Source organism: Hyperolius riggenbachi, chromosome 1 (genome assembly GCF_040937935.1).
Source record: "Hyperolius riggenbachi isolate aHypRig1 chromosome 1, aHypRig1.pri, whole genome shotgun sequence".
Lineage (NCBI taxonomy): Eukaryota > Metazoa > Chordata > Amphibia > Anura > Hyperoliidae > Hyperolius > Hyperolius riggenbachi.
Window position 1 is genome coordinate 659,399,829 of NC_090646.1, and position 23,145 is coordinate 659,422,973.

Here is a 23,145-nt window from a genome sequence, read left to right on the forward strand (position 1 = left end):
TCACAATTATTGGATTGGAAGGTTGATTAGTCGCTAAAATTGGACCCACTTGTGGTGTCGGACCAGTGGGAGTGGACAGTGTAATGTTCGCTCCGATGGTCAGGCTGCAGCCCGGGACAGATGTGCTACCCCATAGGCTATATGGGGAACGCATCCACCATTCCGGGATTATCGCGGACTGCACAGAAGTTCCACTTACCGCAATGGATTCCATGGAGGAGACATTCACTTGATGAGCACAGAACGTAGAAAAAAATGTCCATTCTCCACTCTAGTGGGAACACAACCTAAGTTGGCCACCTTACAGTTTCTTTCTCATCATCTTATATGGATCAGTAAATGTGTTTGAAGAAGCTTCTCATCCCTGCTCCTGACTTCATGACTTTATGCCAAATGCCAGTTCTGTTTATAACTAGCCTTTCTAGAGAGATACAGAGCTGCCCTCTGGGCATCACAACCAGTAGCCTTGTGAGGGGCCCGAAGTGACTGGGGGGAACTGCCCCCCTCCCTGCTGGGTAACATACATTTAACTGTTTCCAGGCTCCAGCAGTGTGTACTGAACAGGAAAAGCAGCTACGGAGTTCAGGAATTCCACGCTGAGGTACTCAAATGGTGTGCAATTTTTTTTATTCAATCACACAGCTGAATTCCTCTTTTATCAGCTCATTAATTCACTGGCTAGCCAGATCAGGACACAAAGTTTAGCAATGGAAAATAAAAGGAACATTTTGTGTTGGTTATAAGCTAATTGTTTTTCTAATAGCTGAGCAACAGGTCAGATTACAGAGCAGTACAGAGCTTCTACACACATGTGCCGAGATGCACGCTGACAGCAGCAAATACTAGAGAATCCTGCTAGCATGCACTTAATCTACCTCTGTCTTCCTCTTTTTAAATTGTTAAATGCTGAAAAGTTATTTTAAAGAGAAGATGAAAATGATCTCATACAAGATAACTCAGGAGAAAAAGTTAATTTCATTTAAAGGAATACTGTAGGGGGGGTCGGGCGAAAATGAGTTGAACTTACCTGTGGCTTGTAATGGTCCCCCGCAGACATCCTGTGCCCGCGCAGCCACTCACCGATGCTCCGGCCCCGCCTCCGGCTCACTTCTGGAATTTCCGACTTTAAAGTCAGAAAACCCCTGCGCCTGCGTTGCCGTGTCCTCGTTCCCGCTGATGTCACTAGGAGTGTATAGCACAAGCCCAGTATGGTCTGTGCCTGCGCAGTACGCTCCTGGTGACATCAGGGGAAGCGAGGACACGGCAACGCAGGCGCAGGGGTTTTCTGACTTTAAAGTCAGAAATTCCAGAAGTGAACCGGAGGCGGGGCCGGAGCATCGGTGAGTGGCTGCGCGGGCACAGGATGTCTGCGGGGGACCATTAGAAGCCCCGGGTAAGTTCAACTCATTTTCCCCTGACCCCCCTACAGTATCCCTTTAAGCCACAGGCTCTATTCTTTCTACTCCTCTCTCACTCTCTCAACCTATATTTTCTCCCTTCTCTCTTGATATCACCTTCTCTAAAAAAATTCCATTCATGTGTCACCCTAATTATTATAAGTATTTATATAACTTAGCAATAGTTTAATGTCATACCATATTATGATTACTATGTATGTAAATAGTACCAACATCTTCTGCAGCACTTTATAGAGTACATAGTCAGGTCACTGACTGTCCTCAGAGGAGCTCACAATCCAATCCTCCCATAGTCATAGTCTGATGTCCTACCATATTATTATTATGTATTTATATAACACTGACATCTTCTGCAGCACATTACAGAGTACATAGTCATGTCACTGACTGTCCTCAGAGGAGCTCACAATCTAATCCTTCCATAATCGTAATAAATGTCCTAACATATTATTATTATTATTATTATTATTATTATATAGCACTGCCATCTTCTGTACACTTTATATAGTACATAGTCATGTCACTGACTGTCCTCAGAGGACCTCGCACTCTAATCCTACCATAGTCACAGCCCAATGTCCTTCCATATAAATATTGTGTTTTTGTTAGGACTGACGTCTTCTGCAGCACTTTACAGAGTACATAGTCATGTCGCTGACTGTCCTCAGAGGAGCTCACACTCTAATCCCTACCATAGTCATAGTGTAATGTCCTACCATAATATTATTATGTATTTATATAGCAATGACATCTCCTGCAGCACTTTACAGAGTACATAGTCATGTCACTGACTGTCCTCAGAGGAGCTCACAATCTAATCCTACCATAGTCATAGTCTAATGTCCTACCATATTATTATTATGTATTTATATAGCACTGACATCTCCTGCAGCACTTTACAGAGTACATAGTCATGTCACTGACTGTCCTCAGAGGAGCTCACAATCTAATCCTACCATAGTCATAGTCTAATGTCCTACCATATTATTATTTTGTAGTTATATAGCACTGACATCTCCTGCAGCACTTTACAGAGTACATAGTCATGTCACTGACTGTCCTCAGAGGAGCTCACAAGCTAATCCTACTATAGTCATAGCCTAATGTCCTACCATATTATTGTTATGTATTTATATAGCACTGACATCTCCTGCAGCGCTTTACAGAGTACATAGTCATGTCACTGACTGCCCTTAGAGCAGCTCACCATCTAATCCCTACCATAGTCATAGTGTCATGTCTTACCATATTATTTTTATGTATTGTATTGTATTGTGTAGTACTGACATAATGGTTATTTTATGAGGAAACACTACTTTTATTGAGGGGAGGGGGGGGGGGGGGGCAGAGGGAGTGAGGGGAGCCCAATACCTTAGTTTGCACACACATTTTTGAATGCGGCCCTGGAGAGTTATATGTGTGTTTTATGGTGTGGAGGGCGTGTCTGTAGCTTAACCATGACTGCTGAGGCAGACCAGGAGGAGGGTACGATATAAGGCTCATTCAAAGAACATTTCACAGCAGCAGCTTTCAAGAGGTGACAGCCACACGGTCACCAGAGAGGACTGTACAGAGCAAGGGAGACAGACTGACCTGCCAATCACAAGGTAAGAAAGGTGGCCCGTAGAGAGGGATGGATGGATGAGTGGGTGGATGGACAACACTGTTCAAACATCTATAAGGAGCAAACACAACTAGTGCTTTTCTGCAGCCGCAATGATGAAAACCCACATAATCATTTTCAATGGAGCCGCTGCGTTTTTCACACAACACATGCGTTTCCTCATTGAAAACATTGGCTACTGGAAAACAAAGAGTGCATGCATTGAAAACACGCACACAAGACACACTTATGCGGAAAAACGCTTTTGAGGAATCGCCTCCGTTTCCCACAGACATAAGTGTGTTCCCTTCCTAAATCATTTTATATACTGAGGAAAATTATCCAAACTTATATATCTGTGTGGATTGGTGGATTGGTCCCACATTTTGCAAATATAGTTTTGCATCGTTTTTTTGATCCTGTTATATAAATATGTAACTTTTGTCGGGGTACGGAAAAGAGAGGATGCGTAAGTTTGGATAGTTTTCTTCAGTCATTAATAGGCAGGGGCGTAGCAATAGGGGTTGCAGAGGTTGCGACCGCATCGGGGCCCTTGGGCCAGAGGGGACCCCGAAGGGCCCTCCCCAGGGCCGGATTTGTACTTTTCACCGCCCAAGGCCACCAGCAGAAGCTGCCCCCCTCTGGTATAGGTAGCCAGATTTAGCCTGATGACCCCCCCCCCCTTCCTTCTAGTAAAAGAAGCCAGATGCCCCCCCCCCCCCCCCTTCTGTATAGATAGCCTGATGACCCACCTTCCTCCAGTATAGGTAGTCAGGTGACCCTTCCCGCCCCCAACCCCACTATAGCCTGCTGCCCACCCACCCTTGATCCTGTGGTGCCCTAGGCCATGGCCTATGTGGCCTTGCCTTGAATCCGGCCCTGGCCCTCCCTCAACTACAGTATTAGCTTCCTATTGGTCCTGTGCTTATAATAATCACTTCTATAGATACTTTGAATAGTGGTAATCATTAACAAACTGTTCCCCATCCCCTTCTTGCACCATTGGAGCGCAAAATCAATTCTTATGTATAGAGTGCTTGGGGGGTCCCATTGTAAAACTTGCATCGGCGCCCACAACTCCTTAGCTACACCACTGTTAATAGAAATGACCCTGCTTAGAACTCACGGGGAAGCATGTGATCCGTTTGATCAGCTGATAGATTTATAAGGCTCTGATTGGCTGGTCATGATCATGCATTAAACCAGAAAGTCATCACAGCAAATCAGAAACCTACAAATCTATCAGCTGATCAAACTGATCACATGTTTGTCTGTGAGTTCTCCTAGGCAGGGCCATCCCTAGTCATTAATTATACAAACACACATAATAATTAGGACTCATTTGCTTAAATATGTACTCATTACCTAGTTTAAAGGAATACTGTAGGGGGGGGTCGGGGGGAAAGGAGTTGAACTTACCCGGAGCTTCTAATGGTCTCCCGCAGACATCCTGTGCCCGCGCAGCCACTCACTCACCGATGCTCCGGCCCCGCCTCCGGTGCACTTCTGGAATTTCAGACTTTAAAGTCAGAAAACCACTGCGCCTGCATTGCCGTGTTCTCGCTCCCGCTGATGTCACCAGGAACATACTGTGCAGTTGCAGACCATACTGGGTCTGCACAGTGGTGTGGCCTGACCTTATAATGCCCCAACTTGCAATTAATTTGCAGTATCTGCAAACTTTATTAAACAGTATTATGATTTGCAGGAAAAGAGAGGATTTTTAATTCACTTTTTTTATTTTTTTATTGCTTAGTTTTGGAAGGCTTATTCAGTTTTGTGTATAAATCAGCATACAGAATTGGAGAATTACCAAGTTATTTGGGTTTAAAAAAAGTTCAACCAGAAAATATATAAAATAAAGTACAACACCAGCCTGCTCCCTCCCATATCCCTGTTGATCCAGAGGAAGGCGAAAAACCCCTTACAAGGCATTGTCCAATTAGCCCCAAAAGGGAAAAAATTCCTTCCCGACTCCAGATGGCAATCAGATAAAATCCCTGGATCTACATCATTAGGCATTACCTAGTAATTATAGCCATGGATGTCTTTCAACGCAAGGAAAGCATCTAAGCCCCCTTTAAATGCAGGTATAGAGTTTGCCATAACTACTTCCTGTGGCAATGCATTCCATATCTTAATCACTCTTACTGTAATGAACCCTTTCCTAAATAAATGGCTAAAGCGGTTTTCCTCCATGCGCAGATCATGTCCTCTAGTCCTTTGAGAAGGCCTAGGGACAAAAAGCTCATCCGCCAAGGTATTATATTGCCCTCTGATGTATTTATACATGTTAATTAGATCACCTCTAAGGTGTCTTTTCTCTTGAATAAATAAACTCAGTTTATCTAACCTTTCTTGGTAAGTGAGACCTTCCATCCCACGTATCAATTTTGTTGCTCGTCTCTGCACCTGCTCTAAAACTGCAATATCTTTTTTGTAATGTGGTGCCCAGAACTGAATTCCATATTCCAGATGTGGCCTTACTAGAGAGTTAAACAGGGGCAATATTATGCTCACATCTCAAGTCTTTATTTCTCTTTTAATGCATCCCAAAATTTTATTCGCTTTAGCTGCAGCAGTTTGGCATTGAGTACGATTATTTAACTTGTTGTCGATGAGTACTCCTAAGTCCTTCTCCAAGTTTGATGTCCCCAACTGTATCCCATTTATTTTGTATGGTGCCAGACCATTGGTACGACCAAAATGCATGACTTTACATTTTTCAACATTGAATTTCATCTGCCATGTATGTGCCCATATAGCCATCCTATCCAGATCCTGTTGCAATATGTCCCTATCTTCCTGAAAGTTGATGATTCTGCACAATTTTGTATCATCTGCAAAAATAGCAACATTGCTCACTACTGAATCTACTAGGTCATTAATAAATAAATTGAAGAGCACTGGACCCAGTACAGACCCCTGTGGGACCCCACTGCAAACAGTCTCCCATTTTGAGTATGATCCATTGACCACAACTCTTTGTTTTCTGTCCATTAGCCAGTTCCCTATCCATGCACACAGACTCTTCCCCAGTCCTTGCATCCTCATCTTTTGCACCAGACTTTTGTGGGGAACAGTGTCGAAAGCCTTTGCAAAGTCCAAGTATATCACATCTACAGCATTCCCAATATCCACATTAGCATTCACTACCTCATAAAAGCTGAGCATGTTAGTCAAACAGGACCTGTCTTTAGTAAACCCATGTTGATGCTGAGAAATAAGATTATTTTCTACTATGAAGTCATGTATAGTATCTCTTAGTATTAGTAACCTCTCAAATAGTTTGCATACAACTGATGTTAAGCTTACAGGTCTATAATTTCCTGGATCTGATTTTTTGCCCTTCTTAAATAATGGGAAAACGTGGGCTGTACGCCAATCCACTGGGACTCTGCCTGTTGAAAGAGAGTTACAAAAGATAAGATAAAGGGGTTTATCTATAACTGAACTTAATTCCCTTAGGACCCGAGGATGCATGCCATCCGGGCCAGGTGCCTTGTCTATTTTTAATGTATTTAGTCTTGCCTTCATTTCTTCCTGCGTTAAGTATTTAATATTACAGTTAGAAGATTGAGACTCTTCTGCCTCTGTAATTTGCAACAGTGCTGTTTCCTTTGTGAAGACAGAAGCAAAGAAAGCATTTAATAACTCTGCCTTACCTTGGTCATCCACCATTGAGTTCCCACCCTCATCCTTTAGGAGTCCAATACAGTCAACCTTTCTTTTTTTAGAGTTGATGTACTTGTAAAACTTCTTTGGGTTAGATTTGATATCCCTAGCGATTTGATTTTCAGCTTCAATCTTTGCCAGCCTAATTTCTTTTTTACAACTTTTATTGCACTCCTTATAATTGCTTACGGTGTTTACAAAAAAAAAAAATGCTAATCCACTTACTTGGGGCTTCCTCCAGCCCGTGGCAGGCAGGACGTGCCCTCGCCACGGCAGTTTCCCGCCTCCTCCGGTGGCGCACCCGATCTGGCCAGGCCGACTGCCAGGTCGGGCTCTTCTGCGCTCCAAAATGCGCCTCACGCGGGCGCCCTGACGTCATCAGACATCCTCCGGGCTGTACTGCGCAGGCACGTCCTGCCTGCCACGGGCTGAAGGAAGACCCAGGTAAGTGGATTAGCATTTTTATTTTATTTTTTAAACCACCGTGAACCTTCCCTTTAATGCAGCCTCGGTCCCCTCCTGTTTTAGGACCTTATAGACATTATATTCCCACTTCATTTTATCTTTAACCTTTCTATTCATCCATAGAGGCCTTTTTTATTCCTAGACATTTTGTTTCCATATTGTGTAGGTAAACCCTCACACTACACGTAGGTGGTAAAATTGGTCACTGATTGAATGTGTGTACCCGGCTTTAGACTTGGATTGTAGAAAATTCAGAAGGGTCCATTAACATTCAAAGTAAACCAGAGCTGAGTTTAACAAAGTTTTATACATACCTGGTGCTTACTCCAGCCCCATGCGCACGGATCGCACCTACGCCGCCGTCCTCTTCAGTGTACCGCCGGAGAGATACGTAGAGGGCTCACTTCTCCTGTGCTGACTGGCCGTGACTTGCTGAAGTTACAGGACTCGGTACCGAAGAGGGAGAAGACTGAGGACGGCTGCATGGGAGCGTTAGGGATGGTCGGAAATGCCAATTTCCGCTTCTCTTGAAAATCCACTTTCCGCCTTTGCCGATTACCGCTACCGCTTTCCCCTACCGCTTTCCGCATTCCGATGCAGATTTTTGTGGAAATTTCAGCCGACTTTGACATTGATTTTCTCAAACAACAACAACAACAACAAATAACATTTGTAGAGCGCTTTTCTCCCATAGGACTCAAAGCGCATAAGCATGGCTTAGACCATTGTGGTACAGAGGAAGAATTTTATAAGTCTGGAAATGTCAGGCTAAACAGGTGGCTTTTCAGTCTGGATTTGAATAGCTCCAGGGATGGTTCTGTCTTTACTGGGTGTGGCAGGGAGTTCCAAAGAGTAGGGGCAGCATGACAGAAGGCTCTATCTCCAGATTTTTTGAGGTGCACTCTGGGAGTGACCAAGTTTATAGAACTTGCTGATCTGAGGTTGTGAGAGGTGTGGTGCAGCTTCAGCAAGTCCTTCATGTATCCAGGGCCCAGATTGTGCAGGGATTTGAATGTCAACAACTGTAAGGTCTTCGGACATGGGCCAAGCACACTTCTGACTCCACTGAGATGGATAGACATTTTTTACTTCTCTACTTCCCCTCAAACTTAACTAATGCAGCTTGATTGGCTGAAGCCTCTTTCCCTCCTGTTTTCCCCTCCCACACCTCTGTTCCTCTCTGATTGGCCAATATTTCTCATGCTGAGACAATGCACTTTCTATTGCAGAGCTGGGTAGGAGTGCCTGAAGACTGGGAGGAAGGCTGGCAATACATACACAATCAGGCAGAAGAGAGTAAGGGAGGAAATGACATCAAGATTGGCTTCAAAATAGACCCAGTTAAAATGGAGAATCCTAAAGGTGGCCACACACTATACATTTTTTTTAAAATATCTGTTCAATTCAAGAACTGCAGTCAATTTTTGTAAGTTATTGTAACATTTCAAAAATATGACCAATGTACCACACACCTATGTTCAATTTTTCCTCAATTATGATTAAAATTGCTAGGGTGTGTATATTAATAAATTGACAATCTAACACACACCATGCAATCTTTAGAAAAATAGAAGAAAAATTTCCAGCATTCCAAATCGATAAAAATTGTAAAAAAAACGGTAAATCCGATCAGAAGTTTCAGTTGAATGAAAAAAAAGCTATCTATTTTTTTTTGGGGGAGATCCGATCATATTTATCGAATTGCCGTAAAATCGGATAATTTTATTGTATCGCGTGTGGCCACCTTTTAGAAGGATTTTCTCTTTTTTTACTATAGAAAAATCACTAAAATCAAAACGTGGACAGTGCAATACATATGTTATGTAGGTAGAGAAAGTACTTTTGTATTTATATATGTGTTTTTCTGAGATAGTATGGCTGACAGCTCCTCTTTAAAAAAAAAAAGAAAAAAAAATCAAAGAAAAAAATGACATTTTGCTGTGGTACACTTTAATGTATACCGCGTTCCAAGTTCTGAATACTTTGAATACAGAGCCCCCCCCCCCCCCATATCATGGACCATACGGGCTGGTATTTCTCAGGGTGCAGAGCCCCACGCTATCCAGAATCTGCAATCTGGCTAGAACAGCCTGCAGGGGAGACAAGGGGTTAACGAGGCCTAGGAGGAAGGTACCCTGCACTGTCCATTTTTTTTAAATGTGTATACGGATCTCAGTTTTTACAGTATTAAAGTATTTCACAGCAAAATGTCATTTTACTGAGTTTAACCACATAAGGGCCACAGGCTTACACCCCCTAGTGACCAGGCGATTTTTTTACAATTCAGCACACTGCAGCTTCAACAGTTCCCTGCAGATCCATACAACTTAAAGGAGTCATCAGGAAATTTTAACAAATGACCTTTACTCACCTGGGGCTTTCTCCAGCCCCTTGCAGCTAATTGTCACACAATGTCACCTCCCCGCCACTGTCCCGCTCTCGCCGCTCGGTATTCAGGCCGACCACGGGGTCGCCCTTACTGTGGCTGCGCGAATCACCGCTGTCAATCATGGCCACGTGAGCCATGGCGAACTGTGCAGGTGACAGCATGGGACAGTCAGTCAGCTGCAAGGGGCTGGAGAAAGCCCCAGGTGAGTAAAGGTCATATGTTAAAATTTACCTGATGACTCCTTTAACACACAAATTAATCTTGGCTCCTTTTCTTCTCTGACCACTGCTGCCATGTTTTTTTGGAGGTTTTTTTTTATTCATTTTATTGTTATTTATTTTTAATTAAAATTACAATTAACTTTCCCAGCATCCCACGCTCCCCCCGGAGAGCCAATCACGGTAATCCTCTCATAGGCATCAGCCTATGAGAGGGATCTCTTTCCTTGCCACTCAAGGGAACAGCCAAGTGACAGGGCTGTCCCCAGTACAGAGCTGCGGTAGATCGCAGCACTGTACAAGCCAAAGAAACGGCCGTTTCTTTTTTTCAATCTGCCGGTGAAGATTGCCGCTGGCAGACTGTTGACGGTGCTCTACGTCACTCAAGCGGGGATGCCGCATATCGGCACACGCAATCCGTGCTAATATCCTCCCCCAGGACTTGTTGGCAATCGGCGTTAGGCGGTCGTAAGGTGGTTAAAAAAAGTTTTGTTTGTTTTTTTTCAAATCAATTTTCTCCATAGCTTAAATTTAAAGGTCTTTTTTAAATCAAATTTCACACTTTCGTGTTATTACGCATAATTGCAAAATTACAGAACATAAAGTTACATAAAATTACAGAACAGGAAGTTAGACACAAAATTAATTATGAATTGGCCAGAAATTTCATATTATGATTTTGCATTATAATTGCAAATTTTGATACGAAAATATGATTATGTGAAAGTCGAGCACAGCACTAAACAGCATATAGAGAGGATGACCGATGGATAACGGGTAGTGATGTGTACAGATTTCACATAGGCGTAATTTCACATCGAAATTCTCAAATTATGATGCAAAATCGTGATACGAAATTTTTGTAAAAATCGTAATTCATTTTGCCTGTAATTGCAATCATTTGTCATTTCGAATTTTTCATGTCACTTTTTCCGTAAATTTGTGCTGACTTTACCAGTTAACAGCAAAGCCTACATACATTGCTATATTTAAAAAAACATTTTTTATTGTGCATTTTAAAAACGATTTTCTTAAAAACTACAAGATCTGAATGATGATTACACAAAATCGATTGAATTTGTAAATCGTAATTACGTGTGGGCATAATTGCAAAAATGTATGTGAAATGTTGCGTGACCGTTATTAGCTGATTACGATAATCAGTTATAACGGGAAATACAATAAGTCATGTTGTGTGACATAACAGTGACATCGTGTAGCAGATCTGCCAGCAGCGGAATGCCATCACTTTATACAGAGGTATAATTAGCGGAGAATGGAAGGTAAACATGACAGTGTGCCAGCCTTGTGTCAGGGCTGTGTGCTTTCCTGGAACAAGCGTTATATGAGATCAGATTAGTGGAATATAAGCCGTTCTGTGTTTGCAGAAGCTGCTGAGGTTCTAGCGGAGGGGAAACCACCGGCTACAGGGCACACAATTCTCTACAACATTCACAAAACGTTCCAAAGTTACAGAGTGGTCCAGCAAGCAGCTTACAGTCAGTAAGGCTCACCTACTCGCGTCTGAGTGGAGGTATGCCTGTAAATGCCCACACGCAAGCTTAGAAGAGATGGAGGGATGGCGTGCATGAAATAGGGGTGCGAGGAAAAATGGGCACCAGTTTTCGTTCATAAAATTATTGTTAATATATACCAAAATGTTTCATTAAAAAATGTAAATAGTGTAAAATATCAGTATATATTCACAATATTGTACTACCACTTAACCCACCTAACCCTACTCTACACAGAACTCTCCCTTCCTGTTGCCTAACCCCAACCCCCCCCCCCCCCTTCCTGATGCCTAACCCTAAAACCCCCCTAAAACTTAACCTAACCCTACTCTCACACAGAACCCTCCCTTCCCGATAGCTAACCCCAAGACTCCCCTTCCTGACACCTAACCTTACCCCCCCCCTTTAATCCTAAAACCCCCTTTCTTGAAGCCTAACCCTAAAACCCCCCTTCCTGACACCTAACCCTAAACCCCCCTTCCTGATGCCTAACCCTAAAACCCCCCTTCCTGACACCTAACCCTAAACCCCCCTTCCTGATGCCTAAAACCTCCCTTTCTAACCTTATAATATTGAAATCAATAAAGTTAAAAATGATAACTTTCCAAAATGAAGAATATCTAAATACTAATCATTAAAAATGTCAAAAAAAAAGATTCTGATTTTTAAAAACTAAAAAAACTTTTAAAAATCATAATAACGTAATTTTTAAAATGATAATCATCGCACACCCAATTTTCTGCTTTCGGTGCCTATAGCCGATATTTACATTAGTGCCTATTAGGCACACAAATTGTCCATTAACCGCGGGTGCCCAAATTTCCTGCTCCAGAGGAACGGACCTCTGCTGACTGCAGGACAAACTGAACTTTTTTTTGCTTTTATCTGCATTTTACTTGTTTCTCGAAAACAGGAGGTAAAGTGTCTGGTGATATGCTGTGACAGGTATTTTTCAGGTTCACCATGAGCTTGCTGGGAAGTCTGTAAGGCCTAGTCCACACTAGGTCCGGAAACATATCCGTGGCTGCGTTTTTCAGCCCTGATGAAAAACGGAGTCCCGGATACTAATGTTAAAAATAGCAGCTGTCCTCACCAGAGAAAAAAACTGATCCGTCTGCGTTTGCGGGGACCCGTTTTCAAAACCTGAACGGAAGGTCCGGATCTGCTGCATTTTCACGGACCACGGATACACGGATGGGTAGTAAAAAGCAATGAGAAAACGCATCTCCATCTCCACAGATAAAATAGCAACAAAAACTGATGAGAAAACGGATAGCCTGAACTTTATTATTGGTCCAAAAAATCCTCCCACTACCTTCCTAATGATAGAGACGTTTTCTGTCCGTTCTTTGGGGTAAAAAACTGAACGGAAACTGATGCAAAACTGATGCACTTTGATCAGTTTTCGGTCTGGTGGTACTTCACCTGATCTTCCCCTGATCCCGGACTGCAATGTCCGTCCTGCAACCGTGCCTAGTGTGGACCTAGCCTAACTCTAGATATTTTTGTAATGATGGAGATGTGGAGGGGTTGTTGTTTTTCTAGAACCAGTTATCCCATCCCCTGTGGCCGTCACACACAGAATCGGTCGCTTCAATTAGAGTTTTGTGGCCATGCAGTCACACATGCAGCGCCTGTAGCAAGAACATACGCATAAGAAGTTCTGGGCAGCAGATTTTTTTTTCTTGAACTGAAATTGAAAGCATTAAACTGAGATGACCCCGTGTAGTCGGCTGTCACCAGTACTGAAATTCCATCTGTGCTCTTTGTTCTCCTCGGTAGCATACCGGGGTAATCCCGTTTGTCACACTCCAGGCAAACTCCACAATCAGAACAGTTACATAGTTGCATAGTTGAGTTGAAAAAAGACATACGTCCATTCAGTTCAACCAGAAAATAAGGTACAACACTGTCCTGGACCCTCACAGATCTCACTTGATCAACAGGAAGGAGAAAAACCCTTTAGGTGCGTACACATGTCCAACTGTAGATCACTAAAAACTACTTTTAAAGCCGTGTTTAATGCTAGCAAAACGTCCGTGTAAACCAGCTCTAAGGGTCAGTCCCTCCAAAACATCTGTAAAAAGCTATGCAACCAAGCCCCTATTACTCCTCCCACTCAGGGACGGATCAAGACCAAGTAGCGCCTGGGGCAAGGTCAGGTTTTGGCGCCTAAAGGTCAGGTTTTGGCGCCTAAACTGCCATTCATTTTGCCGCCTTTTTAAGAATTCAACAAACTGCGCCTGGGGCAAGAGACCCGCCTGCCCCCCCCCCCCCTAGATCCGTCCCTGCTCCCACTGCTTGTTCAATGGATCCTAGGTTCTGATCTACAGGCATGCGATGTCCACCACTGAAAATTACAACTTATGAATGGCAACCTTAACATGAAGTAGGGTAAGCTCAGGGCCAATCAAGTATCAGGAATGGGCTGTGGGAGTCTAGGCCTGCCCAGAGACCTCAACCCATTATGGGGGTCATATCATACCCATGTCTTCAACCTGTTCTACTACATTCCTGTATAGAAGTAAATGGCATCTTAATATGTTAGAATTGTATTTGCTCAGAAGTTTTATTGCAGATATTCTGTTACTTTACTGTGTTTGTTTTTGGTATTTCATATAAATTTTACAGGCCAGATATAATTACCTAATCCACTTTTACGCATGTTTTATTACATCTTGCGGTTGGCATACTAGTCTGGCAATACTTTTAGTGATTTTGAGGCTGAATCTGACAGTGATCTAGTGATCCCAACAAACATGCTGGATTGATTCACTTTTGACTGATTTCGGACAGTTTATTGATGAAAAGGGATAAATGGAAAGATTTTGGCGAATCTCCACTCAGCAGGTGTGGTTGGCATTACAAAGCCATGCTAACGGTTCAACTGATTTTCGATATCTGATCAAGACTGAGTGGACAAATTGTTAGAATCACTGCAATCGATTTTTGATCAGGGAGTTTAGCATTTCCAGCCAATAATTTACTAATCTTTGTGTTGCTAGCATAAGAATGGCCGGTGCTAAAGAACATAAGTGATTTCCAGTGCTCATCTGGGTCAGATGGAATTGTGAGATTGCTTAAAGGATACCCGAAGTGACATGTGACATGATAAGATAGACATGGGTATGTACAGTGCCTAGCACACAAATAACTATGCTGTGTTCCTTTTTCCTTTCTCTGCCTGAAAGAGTTAAACATCAGGTATGCAAGTGGCAGTTCCTGTCTGAGTCAGGACTGGGTCCGACTACAGTGTGACCATCACTGATAAGTAATTACAACTATAAAACACTTTCCTAGCACAAAATGGCTTCTGAGAGCAGGAAAGAGATAAAAGGGTCAATCGTTCAGATTTTAGCTCTGGCATATTTCAATGAATACACATTGAGCAAAAACAATAAGATGATAAAAACATAAAATGTAGATTTAAATATAAAATAAAACTGTGGAATATCTTAAAAAGTCATTTTCAGGAGAAGGAGGATAGATGCAATGGTTTATTTCATTCATTATTTTCACCTCAGGTGTCCTTTAAAGCAAACCTAAATTTGCCCTAAACAAGGATGTACTTATGACTATGGCAGGGATTAAATGGTGAGGTCACTGACATGAAGAGGGCCGGATTTTCTATAAGGCACTGTAGGCACCTGCCTACAGGCACCTGATGATGGAAAGGTGGCTGACTCCCCTCCCTGAGCGCCTCCCTCCCTATGCAGAGTCCTGACCAAAGCATAAATGAGAGGTTATTTACCCTGCTCTCAGCATTCCTCTGACCAGATCTCCCTTCAGTCAGGGACACCTCCAGCTACCTAATACTGAGGGTACCTCTGGCTACCTAATGCTAAGGGGCACCTGTAGCTGCCTCTAATGGGCAAGGGAAGTAAGGGAGAAGTGACAGCTGGGCCAGTCAGCACACTTGTGGTGTCATTCAGCAGGGGGTTGTAGGTTCATGAAGGACAAAGTCTAGGGTGCCAGGAGATCTTTGCCTATAGGCTCCTTATGAGGTAAATCCAGGCCTGGACATAAATATGTACTCTGTAATGTGCTGCAGAAGATGTCAGTGCTATATAAATACATAATGATAATATGGTAGGACATTAGACTATGACTATAGTAGGATTAGATTGTGAGCTCCTCTGAGGACAGTCAGTGACTAAGCACTCTGTAATGTGCTGCAGAAGATGTCAATGCTATATAAATAAATAAATAAATGCCTCTGGAATGCCCTTCCACAGCACATCCGCCACTCTCCCACCTTTGAAATCTTTAAACGCTCCCTCAAAACCCACCTTTTCCGACAAGCATATTCTCTAGCTTAGGCCATGCACCCGCTAAATAACCTAATTACACACTGCCTGTACATATACTGTATACTTCCCCCCCCACCTCTTGTTTCCACCCCATTCCTTTAGATTGTAAGCTCGCAAGGGCAGGGCTCTCACCCTTTTGTGTCATGGAATGTTAGTAATTTAACAGCTTGCACACTGTTAGACATTCATACATTTTAGTCATCATGTTAAATTTGCTAATGTAATCAGCAGTGCTGTATCTTGTATCAGTGTTCATATTTGATGTATATCATTGTATGTATCATTATGTATCCCTTGTTTGTTTTCTTACATTGTACAGCGCCACGGAATATGTTGGCGCTTTATAAATAAATAATAATGATAATTAAATAAATAAATAATAATATAAGTTTATCGAAAGATAGTAATGGGGGGAATAAAACAAAACATTACAAAGTGAGAAGTTAAAAAATAGAAATAGATCAAGAAATGATTTATATTCGTTATGTAATTTGTTCATGTTGTTTGATCCACTGGGAGCCTACGGGTCAACTTTACTACTGGAAGACATAAAAAAAGAAAGCCCCAACTGCTGTTACCTATAAACACACCGGCTATTATGTGTTAGGTTAAAAGGTTGTTTGTGTCACTGTATTATATTATGAGCAGCTATAGTTTCATGTCCATCCAGCAATTGTGTGAGTAGGGATTCTCTGGCCACAGGACCACTACCACTTGGCTCAGTGATCCCTCCTTACAGAGGGGCTGACCTACAGACACACAGTGAGGATAGCTACACCCCACTATGACAAACTAACCTGACTTGGTACAGAGTGGTGAGGGTCGGGATAAGCAACGACCCCCCCCCCCCCCTTCCTGATATCTCCACTGTATTTAACCTACATGTAGGAGTATGGTTCTACCACACCCTGCATTTTATCTTGTATTTATAAATAAAATTGTATTGTTGCTATTAATAGTGTAGTACCTATGAGGGATTGTCTATTTACTACAGTTTGAAGTTGTTTATTACCCTGGTACCCCCTTATTATTGTTATATATATATGCACAGAGTGAGATACCGCTTGCTTGGCAGTTAGGAAACGCCATTTTTTCCTACAATGCAATAAGCCATGGCCCTGACATCACACTATAGGAGGGGATTCACCACAATATCAGCCACCCAGGCGTCCCTGATGATCAATATTCAAAAAGAGCCAAAGAGGTAAATATTTCTCATGGTAATGGGGGTCTTGGCTACTGATTGAGATGAAGTTGCTCAACCCTGGGTTGAAGTTCCTCTTTGGGTGTGGTTTTTCCTTGACACACCCCAGTCTTGGTCCAATTACACACCTACTTACTGTGTTTTTTTATCCTTTCAGCGACCCCCCCCCCGCCTTCCCACTAGGAACAAGGACAACGGAAGCTTGTAGAGTATGGGGGTGGGGCAATGACCTAGGCCTCAGGCCTGCATCTTTGTGCTGTTACTTGCAGTCATTGTGTTTTGCCTATAGTCCCGATTAGCTAGGCACCATAGTCACATCTGGTGCGTTCTATTAAAATGAAGAATTGTATTGTGAAAATGCATGAAAATCTTCTAAGCCCCGTACACTAGCTGTTTGCTGGATGTAACAGTCGCCGGAGGTGGTTTTAGCCAACAGTCTACTGGCAGGCAGTAACAGTCAGGTGAACTGAGCATAGCGCTGCTGTATGTACTGCTCAGTGAAGAGGGGAGGGGGAGGTGGAGAAGCGGGAGGCTCTTCACAGCTTCTGAAGGCAAGGAAATCACTACAAAATATTCACAAAAGCCAGATGCTTGTCATCCATATTTTGATGGGTGCAAAAGGGATGCCTGTACAGACATCAGACTGATAGCCAAAAGACTCACTAACTATGACTCTTTGGTCATCCAAAGTAGTTTGTAATTTGACTTTAGTTCAGCTTTATGGGATTGTCACTTTATCAGGATCAATTGCTAGTCAGAGAGAAGTTTATTGGTTCTGTGTTTGTAGAGGGCAAAGGGTATGGAAGAAAGAGATCGCACTGTGCCCATAAAACACGCCTCTTCCACCCGTCTGGCCCGCCCTATCCTGTTACCGCCTCTCAGATCTCGCTGCTGAGGACTGTAGTGAAGCGGCGCAGGCGCACATGTGTGAGATCTGAGAGGCAGAGAAGGAGGTAAATAGGATACAAGGGTGGGTCAGGCGGGTAAAAGAGGCGTGTTTTATGGGCACAGCGCAATCTATTCTTCCATACCGCTCTAATAAACAGGGAGAGCTGAACTATCCGCTTGGAGACAGGGAGAGATGACCAATCCAACCAGTCAATCACCTGTATACTGTTATTTACTGGGTACCACATACAGTACAGCACCAGTATCTGTTCATACATAGCACCAGTATATGATTATTTTTTTTTATTTGGTGTGTGTTGGAAGAGGGGTAGTCTTATATACGGCGAGTATATCCAAAACTCTATATTTTAACTGGAAAAGTTGGGGGGTCGTCTTATACGCCGAGTCGTCTTATACGCCAGAATATACGGTAACGTTGTCTTCTGAGTTTTTATCTAGTTGATATTACCACACCTTGTCAATAAAGTGCTTTTTAAGGCACCAGAAAGTTAGAAAATACTCAAAATTATTTTGATGAAATAATTTTGATGGTACCTTTCATCTACTTTTTGTTACTTTTTCAATGGCAAAGTGCTGAAAAATGTATTTTAAAAACAAGCTGAAAAATGATCTCCTAGGAGACAACACAGGTGAAAAAGGTAATTGCAGAAGTGTCTGTATCGTCTAAACATCTGATGAGGACTTTCAAGAATGTTAATCTGCAATTCTGTGTATTCAGTCTACCTGCTCCACTTCCTATATTGTTTGATCATATCTGCAACAGAAAAACATCATTTTGACATAACCTTAACAAAATCTACTTTGTACAGTTGTTTAATCTGAAACATTCTTTTTCAGCAGATCTGCACAGACAAGTTCACATGTCCAAGGACTGTCCAAAGAAAAAAAAGGTAACTGCAATATTTTCATATCATTTACATACCTACCAACTTTTTGAGATCAGAAAGAGGGACACTTAAGCCACACCCCTGCCACACCTCTAACTACACCCCTGGCACACCGCCAGTCACGCATACCCAGGGGCGTAGCAATAGGGGTTGCAGAGGTAGCCACCGCATCCCATAAAGATTTCATAAGAAAACTATGTTTTATAATTCAAACAACACTTGTAAATGAGTCCTGAAAAAGGGACGAAGGAAGGACCACATGGACCAATCGGCGGCCATAGCCCCTTAAAAGAAAGTGTCATTAGGGCCTTGCTGTAACATAGATTGTAGTGTAACTATTTCAACTAATGTACCCTTCTTAAACCTGAAGAATATATACAAACGTAAGCAGAGTGGCGCAGCGGAAGCGTGCTGGGCCCAAAACCCAGAGGTCGATGGATCGAAACCATCCTCTGCTAGGCATGATTTCATTTTTGCACATCGCTTTGTCGCATGGGCAAAACGGTTTCCATAGCCCTGTAAGAGAAAGTGTAATAAGGGCCCTGCCATAACATAGATATTAGGGTAGCTAAGACTACTCCTGGGCCTTTCTGTAGTTGAAGAGATGAGTGAACTGGCTGGCTTCAGCATGTAACGTTGGCTGTATAGTGGTGAGCATCAGAGGCGTATCTAGAGGGGTGCAGGCATGGCTCATGCCATGGGCGCCACAGCACCATGGGCGCCATGACTGCCCCTGTGCTGTGCCTCCATGCCTATTCCAGTGCCTTCCTCATCTCTCAGACCACAGATCAAATGTATTCTGTTATCTGGGGAACATGGCTACTTAACTTCGGATCAGTGAATAATGGCGCACAGCGCCTATGCATACAAATGGCGCCGCATTAAAAAAATACGCTTACCGCTATTTATCGTTAGTACTGCATAATAATGGCGCACAGGGAAAAAAGAAGAAAAACGGCACACAGTAACGTTATTTATCAATAGTGCCGTTCAAACTTATGTATGTAGGGCACACTTAGCTTAGTGGTAGAAAAGAGGACAAAGAGGGAATAAGAGATATTTCCAAAAAAGTAACTTCAGCAATATCCCACACCCAAAAACACAAGCAACCATAAGATGTATGCAAGAAGGGATGCTGTTCTTAGAAGGAAAGGGGCGCTGACCTGGGGGAAGGGGGCTCAATTTCAGTGTTTGCCATAGGCTCCATGTTACCCAGATACGCCCCTGGTGAGCATAGCTGCCTTCCAAGCAGTTGACCTGGGTTTGATTCCTACAAATCCCTGGAAGACAAGATCCATGGAGGAGGAGGAGGGTGGAGAGATTTTATCTTTGTAATCAGTTTCGGATCCGGATATCTGCAATATCCGCGGATATCCAAATATCCGCAGATAGCTAACCGGATTTGGGCCCAGGTATCCGAGATCCGGATCCGGCCGGATAGCGTAAAAACTTTTGGATATCCGGGTTACCCGGATATCCGGAATCCGGATGAGCGGCACTGGTTGTATATCGTTTACAAATAATGTTTTACAAATTTATAAATCATTAAATAATGTGTATGAAATCGGCAATTGTGAAAACGTTAATCTTCTGTTTCAAAAGTGAAACTTATAATTACGTTTGTTAAAAAAACGATAATATATGTTTAATCGTTATAATTGTATATTATTGTGAATAAGCTTCATTTATCGTTTCTTCTTGTAATAAAATCTGAAAATATTGTTTATAATGATGATATAAATATAACTACGTTCGTAATGTGTTGTAAAACATTAGTAAGTATTACTAAAATTTTACTAAACCTAACCCTACTCTCACACAGAACCCTCCCTGTACCTATCCCTAACCCCTAGACTCCCCTGGTGGTGCCTAACCCTAAGACCCCCCTGGTGGTGCCTAACCCTAAAACCTCCTGGTGGTGCCTAACCCTAACCACACCCCTGGTGGTACCTAACCCTAACCACCCCCCTGGTGGTGTACATTGTACTGTAACTATACCTAACCCTACTCTCACACAGATCCCTCCCTGTACCTAACCCTAACCCTTAGACCCCCCTGGTGGTGCCTAATCCTAAGACCCCCCTGGTGGTGTCTAACCCTAACCACCCCCCTGGTGGTGCCTAACCCTAACCACCCCCCTGGTGGTGCCTAACCCTAACAACCCCCCTGGTGGTGCCTAACCCTAACCACCCCCCTGGTGGTGTACATTGTACTGTAACTATACCTAACCCTACTCTCACACGGAACCCTCCCTGTACCTATCCCTAACCCCCAGACCCCCCTGGTGGTGCCTAACCCTAACCACCCTTCTGGTGGTGCCTAACCCTAACCACCCCCCTGGTGGTGCCTAGCCCTAAGACCCCCTGGTGGTGCCTAACCCTAAGACCCCCCTGGTGGTGCCTAACCCTAAACACCCCCCTGGTGGTGCCTAACCCTAACCACCCCCTGGTGGTGCCTAACCCTAACCACCCCCTTGGTGGTGCCTAACCCTAAGACCCCCCTGGTGGTGCCTAACCCTAACCACCCCCTTACTGATCGCTTTATTATGTGGATAATAATGTTTTACAAATAGTGACTGTAAAAAATATATTGCAATTTACATTACGTACTAATCACTTTATTTTGTGAATAATAATGTTTTACAAACATTAAGGAATAAAAATCGCTTTATTTTGTGAATAATAATGTTTTACAAACAGTAAGGGATAACATTTCAAATAATGTTTTAGTTACATACGATAAATATGTTTAGTATTTTTATAAACGTTATTCGACACGGGCGCATTTTCTAAACTTAAATCATCACAAGCACAGTTATAAAACATTAAAAATCTCCGGGCGCCGTTTGTAACGTTAATAATCTCTGGCGCCCTTTTTTCCTGTTCGGCGCCCATTAAACGATATTTATTATGGGAGTGAATGGCGGCGCCCTTTTTGTGGTGTCTGGGCAGCTGACAAGTCTTATCAGATTCGATAAGAGAGGGATTTGTCTCTTGGTCGAATCTGCCCATCATCGCTAGATGTATGGCTGCCTTCATACTCCATGATTACTCACTGTTGACAGCGATAGATTGCAATGTTGCACAATCACCTTTCTTTGCTGTAAAGTTTGGTATTTAAAAGCTGAAATGCCAGCAAACTTTTGGGCAATCTACCACTCTAATCAGTTTCACAATCATTGATTGGTTGGTCAAACACCTAAACCACATACGCACTTGATTGATGGGCCTTCCAACCAATCCCTTGCAACAAGCAAGTTCCTGCAGCCATTGATTGGTTGTCTGTCTTATCCTAACATTTGTATAGCGCTTTTCTCCTGTTGGACCAAAGCACTCAAGAGCTGCAGCCACAATGGCGTGCTCAAGAGGACACCCTGCAGTGTTAGGGAGTCTTGCCTAAGGACTCCTTACAGAATAGGTACTGACCTTAGACAGTTAAACTCTGATCTCCCATGTCAAAGGCGGTGCCCTTAACCAGTACACTATCTAGACACCGGAGAACTTTATAAGGGAGGAAGGTGGCCAGTAGACATTGAGGATGACCTGCGACTAGGTCCCAGTGTACAATTTAGGCCCGCAACTAGGTCCCACTATACAATTGCGGCCCGTGACTAGGTCCCAGTGTACAATTGCGGCCCGCGACTAGGTCCCAGTGTACAATTGCGGCCCACGACTAGGTCCCTGTGTACAATTGTGGCCCGCGACTAGGTCCCAGTGTACAATTGTGGCCCGCGACTAGGTCCCAGTGTACAATTTAGGCCCGCGACTAGGTCCCAGTGTACAATTGCGGCCCACAACTAGGTCCCAGTGTACAATTGTGGCCCGCGACTAGGTCCCTGTGTACAATTGTGGCCCGCGACTAGGTCCCAGTGTACAATTGCGGCCCACGACTAGGTTCCAGTTAACAATTTCGTCCCACTTTGTATTTGAGTTTGACACCCCTGATTCAAAGGATGGAAATAAAGTTTAGAGTCAATTAAACACATTTTTGAGTAGAAGAATACACATATTTACATAGATCTGTACATCAGTCCTGAAAGAGGGACAAATTAGGAAGAAAGAGGGAAAAAGGGACATGGCTCCCAAAGAGGGACAGTTGGGAGCTATGGCTGCAGCCACTAAGGGCGTGTTCAGTAGGCCACACTGCAGATTTAGGCAGTCTCCTGCTGAATAGCTACTAGCCCCAGCCAGGATTCAAATGCTGGTCTTCCATGTCAAAGGTGGCGTCCTTAACCAGTACGCTTTCTAGCCCCCTCTGGCTGGAAAATAAATGTAAAGTTTAGTAACATACTTGTGATGTTCGAAGATGACCTGGAAAGAATTTTTCAGAAAAGTGAAGTTTCAGTCATCAACTATTAAAAGTGTCTTCTGTAGAGAACCCTCCCTACACAAGTATGGTTCGACATACGTAGAATAGCAGTATGGTGCTCTATGTTCATGGTTGAAGTAGCAACCACCACCCAAGCAGTGAAATCAAAAATATTTACATTATATTGCTATTTGTCTCACTGTTAAAATAGATTTTATATATGGTCCGTCACCTTGGTGACACAT

General features: G+C 43.1%; 1 protein-coding gene and 1 non-coding gene across 7 annotated transcripts in view; both read left to right on the forward strand.

Annotated features, from left to right (window-relative positions):
• Positions 1–23,145, forward strand: part of SLC14A1 (solute carrier family 14 member 1 (Kidd blood group)) — a 62,664-nt gene that overhangs the window by 10,840 nt on the left and 28,679 nt on the right. The window contains exons 1-2 of one of the 6 annotated variants that reach the window (XM_068252149.1): positions 2,950–3,025; positions 18,546–18,595. In XM_068252149.1, coding sequence (XP_068108250.1) covers positions 18,566–18,595 — 30 coding nt within the window. In that variant the 5' untranslated portion in view covers positions 2,950–3,025; positions 18,546–18,565. Of the gene's footprint in view, positions 1–2,949; positions 3,026–17,244; positions 17,348–18,542; positions 18,596–23,145 lie in introns of those variants that run through there. The other 5 variants (XM_068252156.1, XM_068252139.1, XM_068252114.1 and 2 more) reach the window with 5 other exon arrangements.
• On the forward strand, positions 18,979–19,050 carry TRNAL-CAA (transfer RNA leucine (anticodon CAA)). The gene has a single exon. It is a non-coding gene; the product is annotated as a tRNA-Leu (tRNA).